At 37.9% G+C, this 22,809-nt stretch overlaps 1 protein-coding gene across 4 annotated transcripts in view; it reads left to right on the top strand.

Annotated features, from left to right (window-relative positions):
• Window positions 1-22,809, top strand: part of HECW2 (HECT, C2 and WW domain containing E3 ubiquitin protein ligase 2) — a 163,963-nt gene that overhangs the window by 125,034 nt on the left and 16,120 nt on the right. For all 4 annotated transcript variants that reach the window (XM_062003046.1, XM_062003047.1, XM_062003049.1 and 1 more), the window contains 7 exons: window positions 2,605-2,707; window positions 4,685-4,781; window positions 8,111-8,194; window positions 11,930-12,039; window positions 15,977-16,097; window positions 18,140-18,253; window positions 21,831-21,983. In XM_062003046.1, the coding sequence (XP_061859030.1) occupies window positions 2,605-2,707; window positions 4,685-4,781; window positions 8,111-8,194; window positions 11,930-12,039; window positions 15,977-16,097; window positions 18,140-18,253; window positions 21,831-21,983 (782 nt within the window). The remainder of the gene's footprint in view (window positions 1-2,604; window positions 2,708-4,684; window positions 4,782-8,110; window positions 8,195-11,929; window positions 12,040-15,976; window positions 16,098-18,139; window positions 18,254-21,830; window positions 21,984-22,809) is intronic.

Genomic DNA, 22,809 nt, shown 5'->3' with positions numbered 1-22,809 from the left:
TCGGAAACCACTGGATTTTTAGGATCATTCTCTTTCACATTGTTCCATTCACAACTTCGTGTTGTGACGGGTATGATTTTTCCATAAGCTTACATTACTAATCTGTAAAGATTTCTTATTTTATTTAGTAGCCATTACTGCTTTTGAAATGTGTGATTTCACGGGAAAATTATCAGGTGTTAGTTTCTCTTACTTTTAACTTGTGGTAGCCCCATTTAACCACAGGAGAGCATCTGATTACTGATCACCAGTATCTCTATCCTATCTTTCACTGTCAGAATATGTATTGCTGTCTAGCATCGTGTCTGCCAAGCATGTTGACAAAACTGAAGGGTGGAAAAAAAGTGCGCAAGTGTATATACATCTAGATCTACAAGTCTCCAAAGAAGTATAAAAAGTCTTACCACATATAGGCTTATCAGACTGTTATACGGACTAGCCTGTGTATTTGTGCTAAACAGAAATACATGGAAAATAGTGTTTTGTTGGTATGTCACTGTAGGCCATCTCTACCGGCAGCCTCCATATTGTTGTTGTAACTTCTTTTTACTAGTGACCAAGTGTATGTACAGTGACTTATACTTCAGTTGTACTTTATTTAACCTCCATACTATTGGCTGTAAGATGTAAAGGTATTCCATGCTAGGAATTAAAGATAATACAATTTAGAATGGCAAGAGAAATGTTCCAATTTCTCTTTTTCATAATTCAGTCTTGTGGCAGATGAGGTTCTGCCAGAGGTCTGTTTCAGAGTAAGCATGAATCTTCTCTACCACTTCTCTAACAAGGCTTCCACTGAGCTGCAGCGAATGCCGTACCACTGGCTGCACTTTGTGTCATATCCTTTGTGAATATAATCACCCACAATACTTTCCGCCTCCCATTCCCAATATAAGGTATATTTTAGATATGATTTTAAATAGAAGTTTCCACCATGTAGGGAATGATGTCTTACAGCAGGCAAGAAAATTAGAAGTGTCTTCATATAGCTGTTCAGGTCTTTAATGAGTAAAGCAAGTATCCGTGTTGTTATTGGTTTAATTGAGAGCAAAAATATTATTTTTCTTAATGTTACCAAAAAATGCACTGAAATTGTCTTTCTTTAAGCATCATACAGAAGCTCCAAACTTACAGAGGTTCATGTAAACCACTCTGCTGAAGTTGTCAATACTGGTAAAATAAGTGTTTATCCTACAGGAAGTCCCCAAATGTATTAGACCTGTCAAAATCATCACTTAATTAAAACTTTCCTTAAAATGTGTTTCTACATGTAATTTTAGAAATATTTCCTTGATATGTTACAGTTGTAATTTGACTTGAACTGTAATTCCAGATGGGAATCTGAAATACGGCAATTCAGCGCAGCATTTTTTCCTGTTTTTAAGCCATTGCCTGAAAGGACCGTACATTATTGAAAAAGATGAATACTTAATTAAAAAAACCCCTCAAATAGTTTATTTGGATTTGCCTTGCCACTAACTTTGATGTTTTGAAGCCACTGACCTAATTTTTACAGGGAGATGCTCTAAAGCAAGCATAAGCCAGTGTAAGGAATGCCTTTTTAGCTAAAGCTGAACTGCAGTGTGAAGCTGGAGCTAATAATAATGACATTCCTTTTCCAGCACAGTGCCTACAAGAAATAATTTTTCATTTTTCTGAGAGAGTATTATCAGAGAGCACAAAGATCTTGGGAGATATGTCAGGATTTTCACTTCTTCGTAGTTTCAGAAACCGGATTTAAAACCAACCTTCATAATTATTTTATTTTTTGCAGTTAGAAGTTTTAGAGGTCTTTGAAGGTTGGAAGCCTAGTTTGCATGCCAACCATCATATGTAGGCAGAGGAACTGAGAAGCAAATATAAAGGTCCATTAGAATGAAAAAAAGGTTAAACAAAATGTTTTATATAGACAAAATACAAAATATTGATACTGTAGCCTCAATGCAGAGAAAACTGAAGCCTCAATGCACAGAAAACTCCAGAAGTTGCCCGGACATCCCAGATGCTACCAGGAAGTTTTACATTGTGGTTCTACCCTAAAAAATGTTTATATGCAAACTTTTTTAATCCCAGGAGGTGAACAGAAAAAAAATTGAGCAATTTTACTGAATGATTATAGGAAACATATTTTTTTACCAGTTTTGGAGTAATTTGCCTTGCGTGAATTTCATCTGACCTCTTTATCTTCTTGCATCAGGCCAGATTTAGGGATACTCCATTCCATAATGGTGGTAATAGAGGTGCTAATGAAGGCGCAGAATTTGATTTTCAGAACCATTCGTATGGATAAAGATACCCGTGAAGTACAAAAGACCCTCTGAAGGAATTCCAGTTGGAAATTTTTAGTCCCATTTCAGAGTGAGACTATTATTTAAAAATGTCAATAAACTTTCCACCAGGTTTGATTCTTTCTCTTAACAGGCACGGTGTACTAAATAGTGTTTTACTAATAGCTGTCATACAGCACGGCTGATTCCTGCTGCAGTGGTTATGGGGGATAGTGAGCAAGCAAAGCATTTACGTACATGCATGGTTTTATACCACATGAGTTCTGTACATGTGGCAGCATAGAGATGCTCACTGTGGTTTCTTGCACGTTTTCAGGTCGGAGAGGACTCTCGTCATTCAGGTCCACCTGTTCTGCCGAGACCATCTAGCACATTTAATACAGTCAGCAGAGCTCAGTACCAGGATATGGTTCCAGTGGGTACGTCAGCATATGGCCTCTTTTTAGAGTTCTCATGGCTTTGTGTCGTGGTTTTGGCCCATCAGGGAACAAAAGACCACGATTAGCCTCAAGTACCAAAGACCTGAGGATTGTCAAAGGGCAGGGAGAGCTTAATTTCCGCTTAAGGTTCAGGACAAAACAGACCAGGCTACTGGGCTTGGGGAAGAAAACAGAAAATAATTTAATGAAACACCAACTAAAGCATAACCATAAAACCCCAAAACATAACAAACATAACACAACACAGAATGGTACAATGATGAAGAGTCTGACCAGCCCTTTAAGACCACCTTCTCCCCAGCCCTTCCCTCTTCCCGGGCTCAGAGCCCTGATCCTGGTGTTTTTACCTCCTCCCCCCGTTGAACGGCCCAGGGGGGCAGGGAGTGGGGTTTTCAGTCAGTCTGTTCCTGATAGCTTTTGCTGTTTGTCTCTCCTCAGTGCAGGTGTGCTCCACACCAGTCCTCCCTGCACATCTGTGGGGTAACTCACACACACGACAGCCCTGCATGGGCTGCTCTGGCGTGCATTTATCCCAAAGGCTGCAGCTCCTCTCTGCCTCTCGTGTGGGTCTGCTCTGCGGCGCACAGGCTCTCCAGCACGGCCTGCGCCATGGCTGCTTCCCCACACAGTCCCTCGCCCATCTGGGTGCACTCACACAGAGCTGCTGGTGGCTCTCAGTCCTGCCATGGCCCTGCATGGGTTGCAGGGGTACAGCTTACATTCTCGCCACGGCTTGCAGAGGGGTCTCTGGTCTAGTGCTCCTCCTTCCTTCCTCCTTCTCTGACTGTGGGGTCTGTGTGGTCGTCTCCATCTTGTATCACTCTTACACCTCCTACCAGCTCTTCAAATTCCCATCCCTAAATAGTGATCACAGAGGCACCAGATTGGCCCATCTGGGCAGGAGGTGGGTCTGAACCCAGGAGCTGAGGGAGAGTCCAAAAACTCTTTACCGAGTCTTCACTGCAACCCGCTCCCCCTGTTACCAGGCAAAAGCTGCTCCTTGCTAAACCATGACACTTTGTCATATGCAGTGCACTGCTGGGTCTTTCGTTTGGTTGGAAGTTGTCATTTGTTATGATTGCTTCTGTCCATCAGCTTTTTCCAGTTGTTCAGTTGCAACCTGCAGGAACAATACTGAAAAGTGTCTGTGGAGAACCAAATAAGGAATGTAAAACTTTCACCTTACTAGCTCACTTGCTCTACATGCTAACAGGAAGAGTTGAAGCCAGTGCGCCAAGTTATGTCCTAATTGGACTCCATGTATTCCCAGTGATTTTTGTACAACTTCTGAGCATCAGTTTTGGCCGGATTCCAGAAAGTGTTAATCGGCTTGGAATTAGTCATTAGCTTAACTTCTGTTTTCAGTTACATACACACCAAGTTACTGACTTCTGTACCACCAACAACAGAATTTAGCATATCGAATCTAACAGCTGTCAAATTTGTGCCAAATCAAGATAAAATAATCTGATTGACTATAACTGGCTTTTTGTACTATGGTATGTTTACTTGAAAAATCTGTGCTAATTTAAATCCTATTGTTTGCCATGGACATTGCATATGTGCACTGCAGGCTCAGCAATTCCTGAGGATTTGATATGAGTGTTTCCTATGTGCACTGAAAAACAAGGTCCCTGCATTTTTATTCTAGCATTGAATACTCTAGTTTGACCTTAGCTAACAGTGTGAATAAAATAAAATAGAAATTACTAACAGAATTAGAGCTGTTAACAGTGGGAAGGCCATGTCACAATGAGATTTGGTTCACAATGAAGAAGCACATTCCCTAAATAACAGCAGAATTGGTAGCTTTACATGAAAAAGTATCATCGCAGTACTGCTAAGCTTAAAACTCTGAAGATAAAGTCTGCTGTCATGTTCAAAACTCAGAAGGTATGCAGCCTTGTCTTTTAGTGTCTCCTGATTTCAGCAGGATATTTTTGTTGATGTTTTCAGCTTACAATGACAAGATTGTTGCATTTTTGCGGCAGCCCAATATCTTTGAAATTCTACAAGAGCGTCAACCAGATCTTACCAGGAATCAATCACTCAGGTAATAAAATTTGTGCTTTGCTATTCCTATTTCAATACAAAATGCTAGTTATAATTAGTTTATTTCACTAAAATTAGATATGTAAAAGATAGCAGACTTTTTGGCCTATTCAAATGTATTTGTAAAGCTGTGGGAAAGTTCTTCATTGTCTTTCTATTTAACTCCTGAAAGAAACTTTGGGAGAACAGAGATAATGTGTTCTTACCAAATAAAGGTACCTACAAGAAAATGTTTGGTGCAACCGACATAAGCATTTGCTTATGTCTTCACAGTATGCCAAGACAGCTGGATGAAATGGCAAATGTGCCCATTCATTTGAGTATGTGTACAACTGGGAGGTTGAGGCACAATGACATTTGTTGTTGTCTGTATCTTCCCAATGTGCATTTACAGACAGGCTGTCCTTACCTAATGACCTTGGAGGTAATCTTGTATCCATCAGATTTTTTTAATATTTCTCTAGAATGTAAAAAAATGAGTAGTCACAGTTTTTGCATAGTCCAATGGGATCTTTGATTGTTATATGGCTTTTAAAACTCCCTCATATGCTTAAGCTAGGAATGATAGGAAGTGGCAAGATCCCTCTTAAAGTGTGTCCTGGCTGAAGACACTTTATTTCATGTACCTGGATGTAAAAGATGAAATAACTACCGACTTGGTTATTAGTGACTAGGACTCACATGACTTCCTTGGACACTAAATTTGGAAAAGCTGGTTTGATGGTAGTGGTCCATCCTGTGCAGATAACTGCCAACGCAGCACTCTGTGTTCCAGATGCCTGTCCACACTCTGGCCTAGCAGCCAGCACTGATTTTCATTTTTCCCATTTTCATAGTGCTGTTTATTGATCCTTTTTCTCCATGTCCTGCAAGTTCCTGAAATACAGCTGTCCTGTTCTGCAGTTCCCCAAAACATCGTATTCTAACAAGTTTGGTGATGAGGCTTCTACGTTAATGATTTAGTTTACCCTCTAAATAAATCCTTTCTGAGAAACCTGAGAAGATGTACTAGCAGAATACACGTTCTCTCTAAAATACATAAATAAGGAGGAAAATGAAAATCTACAGTTCTCAGCCTGTCAAAATGGTTCCTATGTTGCACCTGTATCACTATGGGCAAGTTTGTCCCACTAGACTTTGTTTGAAATGTGAGCAAAATAATCTGTTGGGAAGTAGTATACAAACAATTTCTGTTTATTAGTAATTTTATTATTCTTTTTTCCTTTCCCCAGGGTGCTTGGTTTCCTTTACACTGATAGCAATTAGAGTGTCAGTTTCTTCCTGTGTTTTGTGTATTTTTCATAATTTAGTTCAAACTGTTCAAAAGACTTGTTGGCATTATCAAATTCTGCTTCTTGTAGAGTCTTGCTTCCTGATTATAGAATCGTAAGTTGCCACAAGCTGAGCCCTTCTCAAGAAAAGATAGTTTTCAGATTAAAAATGGAAGATCAAAGGATAAAAAATACTGGTTTCTGTAACTCCTCATTTCCTTGGGACTCTATATCTTTCTGTATGCTTACTTTGTAACTATCCTGAAGATATATGTCTAACTTACCCACTTTAGCAGAATTATTGAGAATTCTAATGAACATAGTTTTATTTTACATTAAGCAATATTGGCCAGAGATGCTATTCTTTTAAGTTAAATGGTTTTGCTTTAGTCTTCGAAGCTAGTATATTTGATTAAGGTAAAGCGTCTCCCATGACACTTTTCCTGTATTCTTCTGGAGCTGATACTTCAGTAACATTCATTACATTTTTATAAAGATTCCAGTTTCGTGTTTCCTAGTTAGTCCTTTAAGATGCTGATGTAGCAGGTGATTGGAATCCATGTCTATTTCACACATTGTGAGACTAAGCAACTCCACTGATGTTGCCGGAACACTTAATGAATTAAGGGCTAAGTGAAATCCCACTCTGAATCCTTTATGTCATTCTTTTTAGTGTAGTGATTTGTAAAAAAGGATGTAGTCTCTTTCTTTGAGGACCTCATCGCAACTGAAGTAGAACAGTGATGACATTAAATTTTATTATTACATTTATTACATAGGTGAGGAGGAAAATCTGTATTTGGTCAGGGGAAGAGGACAGAGATAATTGGAAAATCTCTTCCGGTTTCTGTCTAAAATAATTTCTTATTCCCAAAAAGAAAGATGTGACAAGAAATTGAGGGTCCACTAAAGTACACAGTGAAAGTATACTACAGGTGGGAAATTGTTTAAAGGTTTTATGGTGGAGTGAGAATGTTGTAGTTATACTCTTATTAAGTACGTGTCCAGGATCAAATCTCAGTGCACATCAGCACAGGTAGAACAGAGAGGCTGTTAAATAATGTAAAAGGCTGCAGGCAAAGGCACCTATTATACATTAAACATAACTTATTTCTTAACAGGAGGTAAAAGCCATATTTAGAAATCTGTCATTGAAATCACAGCTCTCATTGGTAACCCCAAGAAGTCATCGATTGCATTCATTTGGAGAGCTGCATACGTTAGTTGACCCAGAAAGTGTCCTTCTGGTTCCTGGTGTTGCTGCTAAGTAAATGTGAAGATATGTTTTATAATCCACCAATTGTTTCCTCAAACCTTGCCATTTGGGCACTGATGTAAATTGGAGCACTCCAGAAGTGTCCAGATGTCCCTGCCCTGGGCACTCTAAGACTATGGGGCTTCCGGGCTGAACATGGGTCTTCGCTGGCTGCAGCCGTATCACTGATGAAGCAAGTGCTTGACTTTGTTTAGTCTGCATAGATTCCACAAGAGTGACCAAACTGGGTCTAGGAGGAAGAGTATGTGCTCCTGTGAGACTGAGGGAGAGAAATAGTACAAGTCTTTCTGGAAGGTTTCTTAAATGTCGTGTGATATGAAAAACTTGCTTTTAAAATCACGAGTGTGCATTGTAATGTATGGCTTGCATTAGTACCAAGGTCCAAAACTGGGAAGTACCTCTTCAAATAGTTCATTTCCAGAATAGTAATGTCATCCCACAGGGCTCAGCCTCCTACTTTGAATTTAGTGACATAGCTAGAGTGAACTTGAAGGATTGATTTATAAAAAATGTTTTATGTAGTAGTTAGATGGCTGCACTACCTGAAGTAGCCTGAGCATCAAAGAGATGAGGGCAACAGCAACATCATCCCTGAGAACAAAACAGTTTTTTTGGTTGTAATATTTTGCTACTCACATGGACATGGTATGGCAGGGAAAGAAATGGGTTTTGAAATACAAAAGCATAACCCAGAGGTTTTTATGATACTTTTTCTTCTTTCTGTTGCGTACCTTGGTGCCTTATTTGCAACAGATATTTCGAAATTTTTTCTTGCTTGCACAGGGAGAAGATCCAGTTCATCCGGACAGAGGGAACATCTGGGTTGGTGCGTTTATCCAGTGATGCAGACCTTGTCATGTTACTCAGGTAGGCACTGCTGCTTTTGATGCAGATGTTGAATATGCTGTGGTAGCCCCCGAAGAGCCTTTCAGTGAGCAGCATATGCTGATTTAGTGACCTGATCATTTCCCCTTCAGTATGTGGACTTGGGAGAGCTGCAGCTCAGGAGTCAGGTTTTTTATTTTCATTATGTTCAGTTTCTATATGGTAGTTGGAAGTCGCATTTTTTCATAGAAATGATGAAATGGAATATTCTGTCTGAGGAAAGGTGAGTGTAAGAGTGCTATGCTTGGGATTTAGATGGGTTTGCCCAGACCACCTTTTATTGTCCTGTTCCAGCTCTGATGTTTAGATAGGTGGTACAGTTCAGATTTCTTTGTAAGGACATGCCTTCTACTGCTTTAAGAAAGCATTGGTTTACTTCTGTGGTTTAGGAAATCTGTGTTTGTGAAATTTCACACTTCAGATATGTTTTTATTACTTAATACCTTGCTGCCTCTTCACTTTGCTGTCAAGCATTGTCCCCTTTAATAAAGGAAATACAGAGTTCAAGAAATGGTAAGGTGCTTAATCAGGCAGATTTTTTGCTTGACATAAACCCTTTTCTCTAGATGTTATATTCTTATCTATTGGAAAAGTGCATCAAGAAATTTACGAGTAAATTTAAAAATTAATCTAGTGAAATAGGATTGACGTTAGTAGTAGAATTTTGAGGTCAAGTTGCATAATGATAATCCTTTCTTGTCCTTAAATCTCTGAATTAATTACAGCTATAAAAAAAGGTCTTATTTTAAAACCACGCTGAAGGATTTGTTAATACGTGAATACCATTTCTTAAAAAATCTTTTCATTTTACTATATAACACATGGAGAGTTACACATAGAAAACATATAACACATAGAAAAATCTGGCTTCAGCTATTTGTTTTTAAATAAAGATTGTTTGAATGACTTGATCATTGCTCTTTGACTGGGTTTTGTTCCCTTTACTATTTAATGAACAGCGAAGACAGAAAATCTTTCAGTGGAGATAATGCTAATTCACAATTTTGATTGGAAACTTTCTTTTGTGGAAAAGTAATTATCAGTATAACTAATTTTTAAGAGAAAAGTAGTAACCAATGCTTCCCTAAAATAATGGTATCTTATTCTTCAGATTTTACTTGTCCCAATCTACTTTTTTCCCCCAGAAAAATATCAGACTTGAAAAGCTTTGCTTGAGGATTTTCTTCCCGTTTTATTAATAATCTAATAGAACCGTTGGCCCAAGGACATACTGTTGATAAAAAGTTATCTATTCATCCATTACTTTCGGAAATTGTTGTTGATTAAACCTCAAGACTGGACTGAGTTATTCTGAGGTTATTGTGAGTGAAAACTGGTGTAAAATTGAAAGTGTGAATCACTAGTGAATCACTATTTCTGGTATCTTTATTGCTTGGGAACACTACATTTTTTCACATGCTTCAGTAAATATTAAGTTGCAGTTAACTAAAACCAAGGAAACAAATTCCTATATGTTTAGGAATTGAAGGAGGTACAAAGCATTGCGTTTTTTAAAATACTGTAAGAATTGCACTATACTATGCTTCAGATGTTAATATTAAGATATTTCTCAGCTTCTTCTAAAAACATTGTTTGATATACAACACAAATCATCATCTTAACCCTTAATTTAATCCAAGATTCAAATAGTAGTTTATATTTTAGCATATTTTGAGCATCAAAATGTAACTTGCAGGAAAACAATAGATGATCATGAATGCAAAAAGAACTGCCAGAAAATACACATTCAAAAAAAAAAAAAGCAAAAAATTTGTCTAGGTATTTGTTCAGTGAACAAACTTGGTAAGAAACACCTTTCATTTGAACATTGCTTTCATTGGTTGAGCTCCATAGTAAAAGATTGGCTTGTGATTCTTTCTGTACCTCAATTTTTGAAAATAGTTTTTACACGTTATCTCAACAGTTTAATCAGTGTAGACTATGATATTGGATCTCTTCTGATATTAGATATTAGATATGTGTGGCTTGGATGAGTGGACCGAGAGCTGGCTGAATGACAGAGCCCAGAGGGTGGTGATCAATGGCACAGAGTCAAGTTGGAGGCCTGTGGCCAGTGGAGTTCCACAGGGATCGGTTCTGGGGCCAGTCTTGTTCAACATCTTAATCAATGACCTGGATGAGGGGACAGAGTGTACCCTCAGCAAGTTCGCTGATGACACCAAACTGGGAGGACTGGCTGATTCCCCAGAAGCCTGTGCTGCCATTCAGTGGGATCTCAACTGGCTTGAGAGTTGGGCAGAGAGGAACCTCATGAGGTTCAACAAGGACAAGTGCAGTCCTGCATCTGGGAAGGAACAACCCCATGCACCAGTACAGGCTGGGGGTTGAACTGCTGAAGAGCAGCTCTACAGAGAGAGACCTGGGAGTCCTGATTGATAATAAACTGAACATGAGCCAGCAACGTGCCCTTGTGGCCAAGAAAGCCAATGACATCCTGGGAAGAAGAGTGCAACCAACAGGTCAAGGGAGGTTCTTCTTCCCCTCTACTCTGCCCTGGTGAGGCCTCATCTAGAGTCCTGTGTCCAGTTCTGGGCTCCTCAGCTCAAGAGGGACAGGGAAGTACCGGAGAGAGTCCAGCACAGGGCCACCAAGATGATCAGGGGCATGGAACATCTTTCATATGAGGAAAGGCTGCGGGAACTGGGGCTGTTTAGTCTGCAGAAGAAGAGACTGAGGGGGGATCTTATTAATATTTACAAATATCTAAATGGTGGGTATCAGGAGGTTGGGGCATCCCTTTTTTCTATTGTATCTAGTGACAGTTCAAAGGGTAATAGGATGAAGCTGGAACACAAAAAGTTCCATTTAAATATAAGAAAAAACTATTTCACCGTGAGAGTGAGGGAGCAGTGGAACAGGCTGCCCAGATGGGCTGAGGAGTCTCCTTCCTTGGAGGTCTTCAAGACCCGCCTGGGCATGTTCCTGTGTGACCTGATCTAGGTGAACATGCTTCTGCAGGGGAGTTGGACTAGATGATCTCTAAAGGTCCCTTCCAACCCCTACCCTTCTGTGATTCTATGATTCCATGATTCTATTCAGTCTCTTTTTGCATGTGTCAATTTTAGGAAAAGATTGAAAATTTAATATATACACAGACTCTATGTACACACTTTTTTATCTTAAAAGTTCTGTCATAATAATGGATCAGACATGAACAGACTAGATGTGATACTCATTTCAGCAACAGTGTTAGCATTAAGGATAAAATAATGAAATTACTTATGCCAACAAACTTACTTGCAATACACTCAACAAGTTTGGATGTGAATCTTAATCCTAAGACCTTAGAAGTTGTCTGTATTCCTGGGGTTACTGCAGTATTGTAAATCTTTTTCCAGGAAAGTGTGACTAAGGTTATTGACCTCTATGTAATGAGAACATAAATTAAAACCAAAAGAAAGTGTCTATGTGTGTGTGTGCAGACTCGCAAGACTGATTAACTATATTTTAACCTTGAAAACAAATACCACATTGTGTATAGCAATGCCACACTAAATTAGTAATTACTGTTTTCCAGTCCTTTAAAGATCTGATTGAGGGAGTGGCAACAAAATATTTCATAGCACTCTTAAGTGTGTGAGTAGGCAAGTGACTACCAAGGAAAGCAGGTTAATAATGTGAGATTTATTCCCAGGAAGTGAAAAATGCCATTCATTAAAATAAACATGGTTTTTTGTATTTGCTCCTTTTTATCAGCTTGTTTGAAGAGGAGATAATGTCATATGTGCCGCCACATGCCTTACTTCATCCTAGTTATTGTCAGTCCCCAAGAGGCTCACCGGTGTCTTCACCTCAGAACTCTCCAGGTAAGTTGCTCAGGCACAGCTTATGTGGGGGCTGTACAAAACCGTTTCTCATATTCACTAAGGGCCAGTTCCAGATCTGTAAAATCAGCAGCTCACTCTTACTGCCTTCCCAGAACTTGGAGAACAGAAAAAATAGAAAAATTGTTTGACTAAATTTTTTGTTTGTTTTCCAAATTGAAATTCACAGCAGCCTAAAGCTAAGAACCTACAAGTTAGAAATCATAACCTATTCCCCTTTGTGGTTCCCAACTTTTTGATGGGTAAAGTTACATGAGCTGAAGTACTGTCTGAGTGGTCAGTGTGCTTGTCACTGCAATACTTTCATTATGATGGTATCTGGATACTGCAGTAGAGTAAGTCCCATAATTCAGTTAACATTATGCTGCACATGACTTTTCACCTTCCTGAAGATGACAGTTCTGTTGCTCCAGCAACAATAAAGTCCTATTTTTGAGCAAAGTCAATGTTTTGTTACATTTGATTGTCAGACTTCAACCTTTGCCTTGGGCTCAAAAGATGTTTTGCCAGTAGAAACTGTTGATGTATTGCAACTTCAGAGGTGGTAATTTTGTTCTGACTTGTAAAACATGCAAATTGTTTTTCACTGATGGGAAACTACTAAGGGATTGCTCATGCCAGGATCCTGATGCCTAGAGAATTAAAAATAGGAGATCCAGTAGCTATACATTAAAATGCCAGTGTCAGTGGCGCTGTGGGGCAATGACTTAAAGTCTTCTGTGAAGCCAAGTTGTTGTCCTTCAACAAAAGTTCAAAAGATAGCATTTTGCAGCTGTCTGGAAATGCACATATCCAGAATAGAATGAAATTACTGTTTCATTTATTAACTAAGTTGCAGATTGGAACTAAGTTATTTCAAATATTACAAGTCTCATTTGACCTCTGTAAGCTAAGTACAGCAACTTGAAGTTTATAGATGCTGCTATTCTTAGTTTTTATAAGAAGATAATAGATAAACAAAATGCAATCAGTGCAGTAAATCAGTAGTGGCTTAGGGGATTTCTAGAAATCTGAGAACAAAAGTATAGATAAATAGAGAACATTTGGGATGTAAGCAACTCTAAGTAGTTCCAGATAATAAGAAAAAATTATCAGAAAAATTACAGTCATTTTTATGGGCATTTCCTAGTCCACAATCACAAAAAACATTGCTTTCTCAAGAAACCAGATTGAAACTATTCATAAACATGTCCTGAGTGGTATCTTTTCCTGCTGCTGGACGTAGGACGTCTGTAGGACCTATTAGAAGAATGTATCTCAAGACCTTAATGATTTTTTGTCATTCTGCAAAGCAGCAAAATATAATATTCACATGTATTGATATTTTCAATACATATGTGGTTTAGGTATAACTGTCTGCCTTCGCTGAAAAGAAAGGAAGAATTAAATCTGCATTATGCATCTTATTTAACTGCAAACCTGTCAGTCTTTTATGTGAGTAAAACCAGTTTTGGCTTTCAGAGTTACAGTTCTCTCGTTACTAGTACACGCACCATAGCGTGCTGGTCAGGGCTTCACTCCAACAAAGTGATGTCAAAATATATTCAGTCTTTAACATGGGAAGTTCTCATTTATTCCTTAATAGAAAAGGAGCACACTGTACAGGATGAACACTGATGGGTTTGGTCCTGTTCTTAAAATCGCAATCTTTATTCTATTTCACAAAAAAATATAGAGAGACCATTGAATCTCCCTGTCAGTGTGCAAGTATGCATGTTTGTGTTGGTGTACAAATGACCTTTTTGATGTGAAATGGTAAATAGCCCATTGTTTCTATGGAGGCTCTGTGGGATTTTTTTGTCAGCTAAACTGGCTATGCTGCACTGCACAAGATTGTATGTTAAGGATCCGTTGTTCAGATCAGTCACTATCAGTTGTACTTTTTCTTTTAGGAAAGATGAATAGTCATGAAGTTACTCTTTATATCTACTTTAGAATATAAACTCTTTGAAAATCAAATGCAATTATCAAATCACTGGTGTTTTTTAACTCTTCCATTAACATCTTTTGTTCCCAAGGAGGAAGTAAGCACTAGAATTGCCCAGGAATTTCTTTGCATATGCATCTGATTTACAATGACAACTTGTAATTTCCTGACAGAATAATACACTGCTGATTTCTGAACCATGAATTAATACATTACCAGATTTATTTTTCTGCAGTATCTCTCAGCACACTTCCTTCAGGGGTTAAGGTTAAAGGATGCTTTTGTTACTTTTTTCTTTTTTATGACTACATTTTTGTACCTACTTTGACCCAAAGCGAAATAAACAAAGTAAGGAGAAAAGGTCAGTAACTAAAAGGCTGTTTACACTTTCAAGTTTCTCTAAGATTTCCAGAGAATTCAGCTGAGTGTACCATTAGAAGCACTTGGTGCCCTGAATAAAAGATGATTACTACTATAATCAGTGACCGTGATTTGTTTTTCCAGAGGGGTCCTGCATGTTCCCATTGGAGTTCAATTCCCTGACACACACTTTCTATTCCTCCCACACATCACACTAAGCCTCGAATCACAGAGCAGCAAGTGTCTTTCTGGTCAGACAGGTCTTTCGAAGGCCTGTAAATGACATTCTTTGATAATACTGATCATGCTTGTTCTCTGATCTCTCCAGAGAGATCAACTCTACAGCTTGTTCCAGCAGCCACTTCCGCAGGATGTGCTTGTCGCATTTTCTGTCAGCCCCATATACTTTGTGGCAGAGCAAGCTGCGCTGTTTTCCCCTGATCTCTGCCCACAGGCTGAACAGATAGATACAGGTTCTCCTTCTCTCATAACCTCAAATGTTACATTCTCATGTCTTCACCCATAGTAGCAATAAATGTTTCTGTAATGTCTTAGTTTCATGCAGAGAGCCAAAACAGAACTTACATAAGGAACCAGTCTCACTGGAAAGAAGGAAGTCTACGTATATGTGCTTCTAAACAGTAATTTGTATTTCCTATGCATTGTGAGCCTAGTAGATGACCACCAGTTGCAGATAAGTAGTTAGCAACCAATGTATACTGTAGAGGATGATGTATTTTAAATGTCCTCTGAGATTTCTTTGTTGGGGATGTCTACACGGCCCTGTGGGGGAGGAATTTAATGTTATAAAAACTAGGAGTGAGAACGTGAGCTTAAAAGGGCAAGTGTGCCTCTGGCAGACTGCCTTGCAATCAAATCAATTGAAGTGATTTATCCAGGGAGGCAGTAGAAGTTCTAATGGTTGTAATATTCAGAATAGATCAAACTAAACTGTGAATTTGTAGATAGCAGCCTTGTTAATGCAGATGTGGGAGTCAGCCATTTTTTTTCACATACAGATCTCATCTCTCCCTGCTTTTAAGAAATTGACTCTCAAAAACAGTTTTTCAAAAAGAAATTTACTTAAATGACCGTCATGTGTGTTCCACAAACTTCAATTTGGTAGTTATTCTTCCAATATTTTTTCTTCCTTGTATTTCCCCAGGGACAAACTTCTACTAGGGAATTTCCACAATTTTTCCTCCTTCAGTTTGGTGTGTTCAGCAGGGGTACAACACAGCCTGTTTATGCTTCATTTCTGAGTTATTGTTTTTCCTGATAAGACTAAAACCAGAACAGAACAGAACATTTATTGCATGAGCTATTTTAAAGGTTAGGCATAAAGTGTACTTGACAAACAAAAGTTAATTCTTTCCAGTTGATTGCATTGTTTTTTCAATCCATCTTTTGCATTGACGTGGATTTGCTCTTTAAGACTTACTTTAGAAAGATGATACTGTTGGAGATGAGCAACCAAAAAGATTGGATGTAGAGCAGACTTGAAGATATGCAGCTTTTACGCTTTATAAAAGTGACTGAACCAAACACATACTTACTTACACATTTTGTTTTAAGGAGCCTTCACAGTAGAGGATGGGCCATGAATCATTCTTTGCTCCTTGCTTCCTGCAGGTACTCAGCGTGCCAATGCCCGAGCTCCAGCTCCTTACAAAAGAGATTTTGAAGCCAAGCTGAGGAACTTTTACAGGAAATTGGAGACTAAAGGATATGGACAAGGCCCAGGGAAACTGAAGTATGTTGAAGAATCTCATGAAATTGGATTTGTTTCTCAGGCATCTTGCCTTGCTTTGAAGGTCTACAAGTTTCTTCCTATTAGAAGGAATGCAAAGTTAGAGTTACATTTGCACTTCTGGATATATGAAACCTGTTATAAAAGACTTGAGTGCCAACATGTGATTCCTACCAGAAAATACAGCAAATTCAGACCACTTCTTTTTTGTGTTTCCTCCAACTATGTTTTCATACAAACAATATTGCCAACACAGTGCCAAAAAGTGCTTTGGGAAGAGGCATGCAGAAACAAGAAGCATCTGAATTCTTCCATTATAGCAATTGCTATGATATAAACAGCTATATTTTCTTATGTCTTTTTCCATTGAAAAATAAAATAGATAGGCTTCTCTTTAGTACATCATTGCCGGTATTGATATCACAATCCTCTTTATTAAAGAAGACTCATAAAATTAGTTGATGTTCTAAGGATCATCTTTAAAAAACTAGTAATATTTTTAGTTCAGCACTCCGAATGCTAGAGCACTTGGAATGAGGTGTTCCCTCCTTCATTTATTTGCTAATCACGAGATTATATACTGTTATATATACTGTTATATTAGGAATCATCATCATAAGATACTTTCATAATTTTGTAAATTACTGAGTCATGTGCCAGCTGTCAAACTGTTGTAGTTTGATACTCTCAGAGTAGCCACAAGGCAGTTGGGATTTTTTGGTTTTGTTTATTTTTTAATTTATTTTTGCTTCCCTCAGTCAGTCACTTCTCACATTTTGTAGGAATTTGTGCAGAGCTCAGACTTCATTTATGTGAGCTTATTAAAAGTTTGCTGCCACAGCTGAAATGGGATTAAAATGGCATCATTTAGACAAGCTTGAGAGACATTTAAAGCTTAGTCTTTGACAGGTTTGTCATGAATTAGGGAAATAGCTAGTAGAAGAGGATAGCATTTGCTACTTGTAAGATCCATTACATTTCTTGCATATTTTTTCTTGCATATTTTTTCTTGCATATTTTTTCTTGCATATTTTTTCCTGTCCTGTTTGCCATCATGGTGTTTTTTTAACTAGATCAACAGCTTGATTTTTGAACAGAAGTTTTCTCTGGATTCCTTTTCCAGATATACACTGACCTGCTCCCTTTTTAATTTCAAATCAGGACCCCAGCAGAACTTGCACACTGCTTAGATTCTATTGTTGCCCTGGTACCTGGTCAGCTCCTGGTCTTTCCACTTCTGTGTCCTCTGTGGGGTAGCACAGGCTGATCACTGATAGATCTCTGCAGAAATAGTGAGGCAAGCAAGGGCTTTACAAGAGACTGTATGGTGTAGTAAGCTGCCTCTGCAGGCAGCAGCGGCTCCCAGCTTCGGTCTGACTGACTGATCAAATGCACACGTAAGGCAGTATTTTAATATAAAGCAAGCTAAGTTTCAGGAAGCTAATTAAACACAGTGTTTTGGCAGAAGAAAAAATGTTTAAATGAGGATTCTTTCACTTAATATTTTAGATCTTTATGTTATTCACTTTCACAATTTTTCTTTTAGAAGGTATGTTGTGTTTTTACATGTGATACTTCAGCCCAGTTTTAGACAAAAAATTTCCTATTCCTTCTAGGCTTTTTTCCTGTCACAGGGGGATTATGTGTGATGTATGATTCTGGGGTTACCATTCAGTGACTTTCACATGGTTTTATAATTTTTTCACTTTCATTGATTTTTACATAGAAGGTTAGATTCTTGCTTACAGTAAGATTAATTTAGAGGGCCAGCCTTACAAAAATAGAAGCTTTTAATTTAATTCAAGGAAGAACTAGGGTAGAAAAAACCTCAACCCTACACTCATTTTACCAGAGATGTTTTATTGAAATGTAAAGCAGGTTCTTGAGAGAGGTAGACTGACAGAGAGAAGCTGTGTGATCTAGATCAAGTTATCCAGCAAACTGTAACTCTGTGAAGTTACCCTGTTACCTTGCAGTGTAAATAGATATTTCTAACTGTGGGTCGTGTTTGTGAGTTGCTGTTTCAAAATTATTTTGCTCTTCAGATTAATCATCAGGAGAGATCACTTGCTAGAAGATGCCTTTAACCAGATCATGGGTTACTCAAGAAAAGACCTACAGAGAAATAAACTCTATGTCACGTTCGTTGGGGAAGAAGGGTGAGTAGAACAGGGAAGTAAATGTGATCTCAAAGCTCACTGTGTCTTGCAGCTGTTGTTTCACCAAACTTCTTGTGGTCTTGGAGTGAAAAGAGGAAGGATTATAGTCAGGAAATGCCACATACAAAACCTTAGAACATACAGCTGTTCAAGATAACTTCTTAGGCCTTGTGAAATGCAATGTATCCTGCCTTTGCTGAAGTAATGCATGTGTTTGTGTGAATTTTCACAGTAGTTGGTGTGTGTTTTAGAATGTTGCTGGGAAAGCAAAGAAAAAACAAACAACTTCCTCATGTTATTCATAATTCTTTTCTGTCAGTGCTGACTTTATATCTCCAGTGCTTGTTAAAAGACAGCTGCTGTTTGTTAGAGAGGGTTTTTCAAGAGCAGGTTAGAGGTTCATTCCTCGATTCAACCCCAGTAGGAGGCAATGGGAGCTGAAAGCCCTGAGTGCTACAAGAGGTGCTCACTGCCTTCCCAGGGTCTGCATCACAAATAAAATCATCTAGGCTGTTGCTAGTTGTCAAATAACCACAAATATTCTTGACATTACAAAATCATTTCATAGAATGGTCAGTCTGTGCCTAACAAAAGTCTAACGTGTTGCAGGTTTGATGTGCATTGTAAAGCAAAATACAGTTAAATTTTCTTTGCAGTTAAAACTGAAACAATGTACTATTTCCCTCTTTTGTCTCTTGATTTCTGCCCCTTTTATCAGATCTTTAAGCCTACTGCCTTAGACACGAATATTCTTATTGATATATTTCATTAATGCATTTGATACTTAGGAAGCTGTGACTGTAGCGTGTGTTACTGCCATGTGATGTGTGGGTCTTTAAAATAGCTAAGTTGTAATAGAAACATCTCATACAAGAAAATTAATGTGTCTTTAAAAACCACTAAATCCTGTTGCTTGTTTAAAGTTCACCCTCAAGTGGTTAGTGTTAATACAGACTCACTGAAATCTTAACATTAAAAAAATGTTCACAGTTGAGAGCCAAGTGTGGACTTGTTCATATAAATAATATCACCATGCTGTCTGAGACAAAACTCAGAACTGGAATGACAAGGCTGGTGCAGGATGAGATTACACTATATTGACAGAGCAGGGTGGGGATGCAGAAACGAGGCTTATTTTACAAAGCAGTACCAGACTTTACTTTCACAGCTACAGCCTTGACTCAGACTTAAAAAGGAAAGAGAAAAATTAAAAATCACACCTGAAATAGATATTGATCCAGATAGACCGTCTCCTTTCATCAGACCTCTGGCTTTTTAATTTCGTCACCCAGAACAGCAAGATGAAGAGTGACCTGGAAATGGGGGTGACACATCCCCATTATATCCAGTTTTACACAAGACGTTCTTCTTAATGAAGAAGAATGAGTTAATTAAGAGCAAAGTCAAATTAAAATGATGTCAGTTGTCTATTTACAAGTCTGTGTTTTGAATGAAGAAAGGATGTGTGCAAACAGTATTGTTTCATCAGAGATGGTGCAAGGATATGTATCACATCCAACTATTCATTTGACTAGATGCAGATAGACAGGTCAGGGTGGGGGAAAGGAGAATGAGGAGGAGGAATTCTGAAAGTTAATTGTGTCCTATCTGCTCCCCCTTTTCCTTTTTTAAGTTTTTAAGTGGGAGTTTGCTCTCGCATTCATTTCCTCTTGGTAAAGAGGTGTAAGTCTTAAAGTAATGGATAATCAAATCTTCATAAATTAAAAAGTTTTAGCAACTACTGATTTATTACTGTATGAATTAGTAAGTAGGGCAACTCAGACATAATTGTTGCTGTTCATTTAATTTTGTTATCTTGTTTGAACCACTTCTACAGTCATGCAATTGTGATGCTAATTTAATGTTTTTACATTTTTACTTCATGTGCTGATAAATGAAGACAATTTTGATACAAAGAATATGGTTCCTTAAAATTACTTTCCCAAAGTTCTATTAACTATTAGCAGAAACTGCTTTGCATTTAAGCATGGTAAATCAAAAGTAGTAATGTTGTTTCCTAGGAGACAGAAGTCATGTTGCCAACAACGTATACTCTACTCCTGAATACCCAGTGCCCCACAGTTGCAGCTGTTGTGTGGCTGCATACCTCTTGTATGAAGTTTTCTCACCCTTGTGCCAAGCCTTTAATTGTGGGATAAATCTGACTGGCAGTTCAGGACTCTAATGACTGATTTATTTAAGATGACTCACGGTAACTCTGTGTACAAAAGGAGCTGTATGAAATGGCTGGTAGTCAAGGACACAATTTCTGTTCAATCTTAAGATTTCATAGTGAGTCTGATTATCCTGTAAGTTTGCAAGAATCTTGCAATGACCCTTTACTTGATCCTCATGTTTGTGCCTAATTAAGGTCCAACAGTTGTCCATGGTATCAAACATTTTGGGGTTTTTTTCTGCAATTTGAGGATGGAATCTGCTGTTTGTGCCAGGATAAGGATCTGTTTCAGTACGTTGCTTCTGAAGCTTAAACAGAAGCAAAGTGCTTCCAAATGACTGAAGAGAAAACGGTTTTCATTCAAGGAAAGAGGCTTTGTCCTCAACTTGGTAATGGTACCTAGCTTTACTTTCCTGACAACTTCACCCTCAGAAACAACTGTCCTCATATGTTTTTCTTCTGTAAAAGTTCATGAACCAATATGTTAATAGTAGAAGTCCAGTGTGAAAGCTGACCAGCTTCTGTGATACTTCTGTCAGTGCATTGTCTTAGTACTTAGACCTTCTTAAAAGTCAATTATGAAATCTTCAATCTGTAGAAGATACATCTCTCTATCTATTCCTTAGAATTACAAAAATGTCAGTTCCCCACAGAAAAATCCCTTGTTTTCTATTTCACAACTCTACCAGAGCATTAACTTCATACTTAACTCATTTCACTGGTGACCTGCAGCATAATGTCAAAATTCAGTCTCGGGACTTTGTCAGCAATGAGTTTGTTTACGATTCAGGAAGAAGGGGTTATTTAGATTCCTTGTTCATTAGTACTGGAATCTTGAAATAGCAAAAAAAGAAAAACCAAAGGAAATGCACTCTCCAAAAGACATTTAAATGCACTCGAGTTTGGAAGACAGACAAGAAAATCTAGACCAAGAAAGATAAATCACTGAAGTAATCTCAGCTCACATTGCTTGGGAAAACAGAACTATTATCCTTCAAATTGTCCTATTGCTGCAAGTCTGTAAAGACATAATTTGACCATTGTTCATTTTCAGTCTTAATTTGTCAGATGCAGATAGGTCTAATGTTGGCTCTTTTCATGTTTCTTCTCCCTGCTGACCCCAATTATTTGGTTATATTCCTGTGACAAAGAGGAGATAACAGCTGGAGCCAAATTTTTTTATGAGAGCAGCCCACTGCATTCCTATCTTCCAGGCCATTCCATTTCAGAATAGCCCTGTGAAGACTTCACATACCTTGGCATTAAGCAATCTACAGGAGAAGGATTCTGGTTAAAATCTTAAAAAAATTTAATTAAAATAAAGCATGAGGAATGTAGATTAAAAAAACGTGTTTCTTTGGACACAAACACTTCGTAGTAATGTCAAGTTTCTTTTTAAAGGTTGGACTACAGTGGACCTTCAAGAGAGTTTTTTTTCCTGGTGTCTAGAGAACTCTTCAATCCATATTATGGTTTGTTTGAATATTCAGCCAACGATACCTATACAGTACAAATAAGTCCCATGTCTGCTTTTGTAGACAATCACCATGAATGGTAAGAATTATTTTTCTTTTTGTTTTTCAGATATGTTTTCTGTTATTCCCACTTGTAGACAGCTTCTTATATCTGCCTCAGACATGTAACATGTAATCCAACCTTTTTAACCAGTAGCAAAATAACTGCATTTCTTTAGACTTTCCTGATTTTGTTTTCTCTTGTGGTTTTAAAGGATCCTATTTCTCACAAGGTCAGCAAAACTAGGATTTAGAATGTGTACCATGGTATTGTCTCACAACAGAACTCTCTGCATTTCTTGTATATTAGTAGTCATTTCATGAAGGTAATATTAGCGTCTTGTGCATTGAAAAAAAAAAGAATGAAGTGTTGGGTTTTTGTCTGCGAAGGAGATTTTAAACAAGTGTTACTGTATCTAATTTGTTTGAGTCTTTCATAAAGAATTGAGAGGTCTCCTCAGTGGAAAAAACCAACATGTCTATTGGAAGGAAATCTATGGAGGTATCTCAATTAGGGACAGGGGAGGGACTGATGATTACATAGCTCTTGAGCAAAGTCTGTACATACATATGTACTTCTAAAATAGTTATCAAGGATTTGTACATAATCCCATTTTCACAGGTATAAACCTCAGTTTATAAAGTTTAAATCCTCAGCTGATTTAAGCCATGTATTGTCATAAGTTTTGCTGTGAATATTAGCAGATAATTCTGCTGTGCAAGTGGTTTGATTACAGTGGAATGAAAACTACTTGTCTATGTAGGACAGATATGTATTGAGTTCTTATTCATTGTAAGCCAGTTATAAAGAATGGATATCAGAAAGGAATCTCATTACTAATTTTAAACATTAACAGAAAACTATA

This window comes from Colius striatus, chromosome 9 (assembly GCF_028858725.1).
Source record: "Colius striatus isolate bColStr4 chromosome 9, bColStr4.1.hap1, whole genome shotgun sequence".
Taxonomy (NCBI): domain Eukaryota; kingdom Metazoa; phylum Chordata; class Aves; order Coliiformes; family Coliidae; genus Colius; species Colius striatus.
This window is presented reverse-complemented; position numbering and strand designations above follow the sequence as displayed.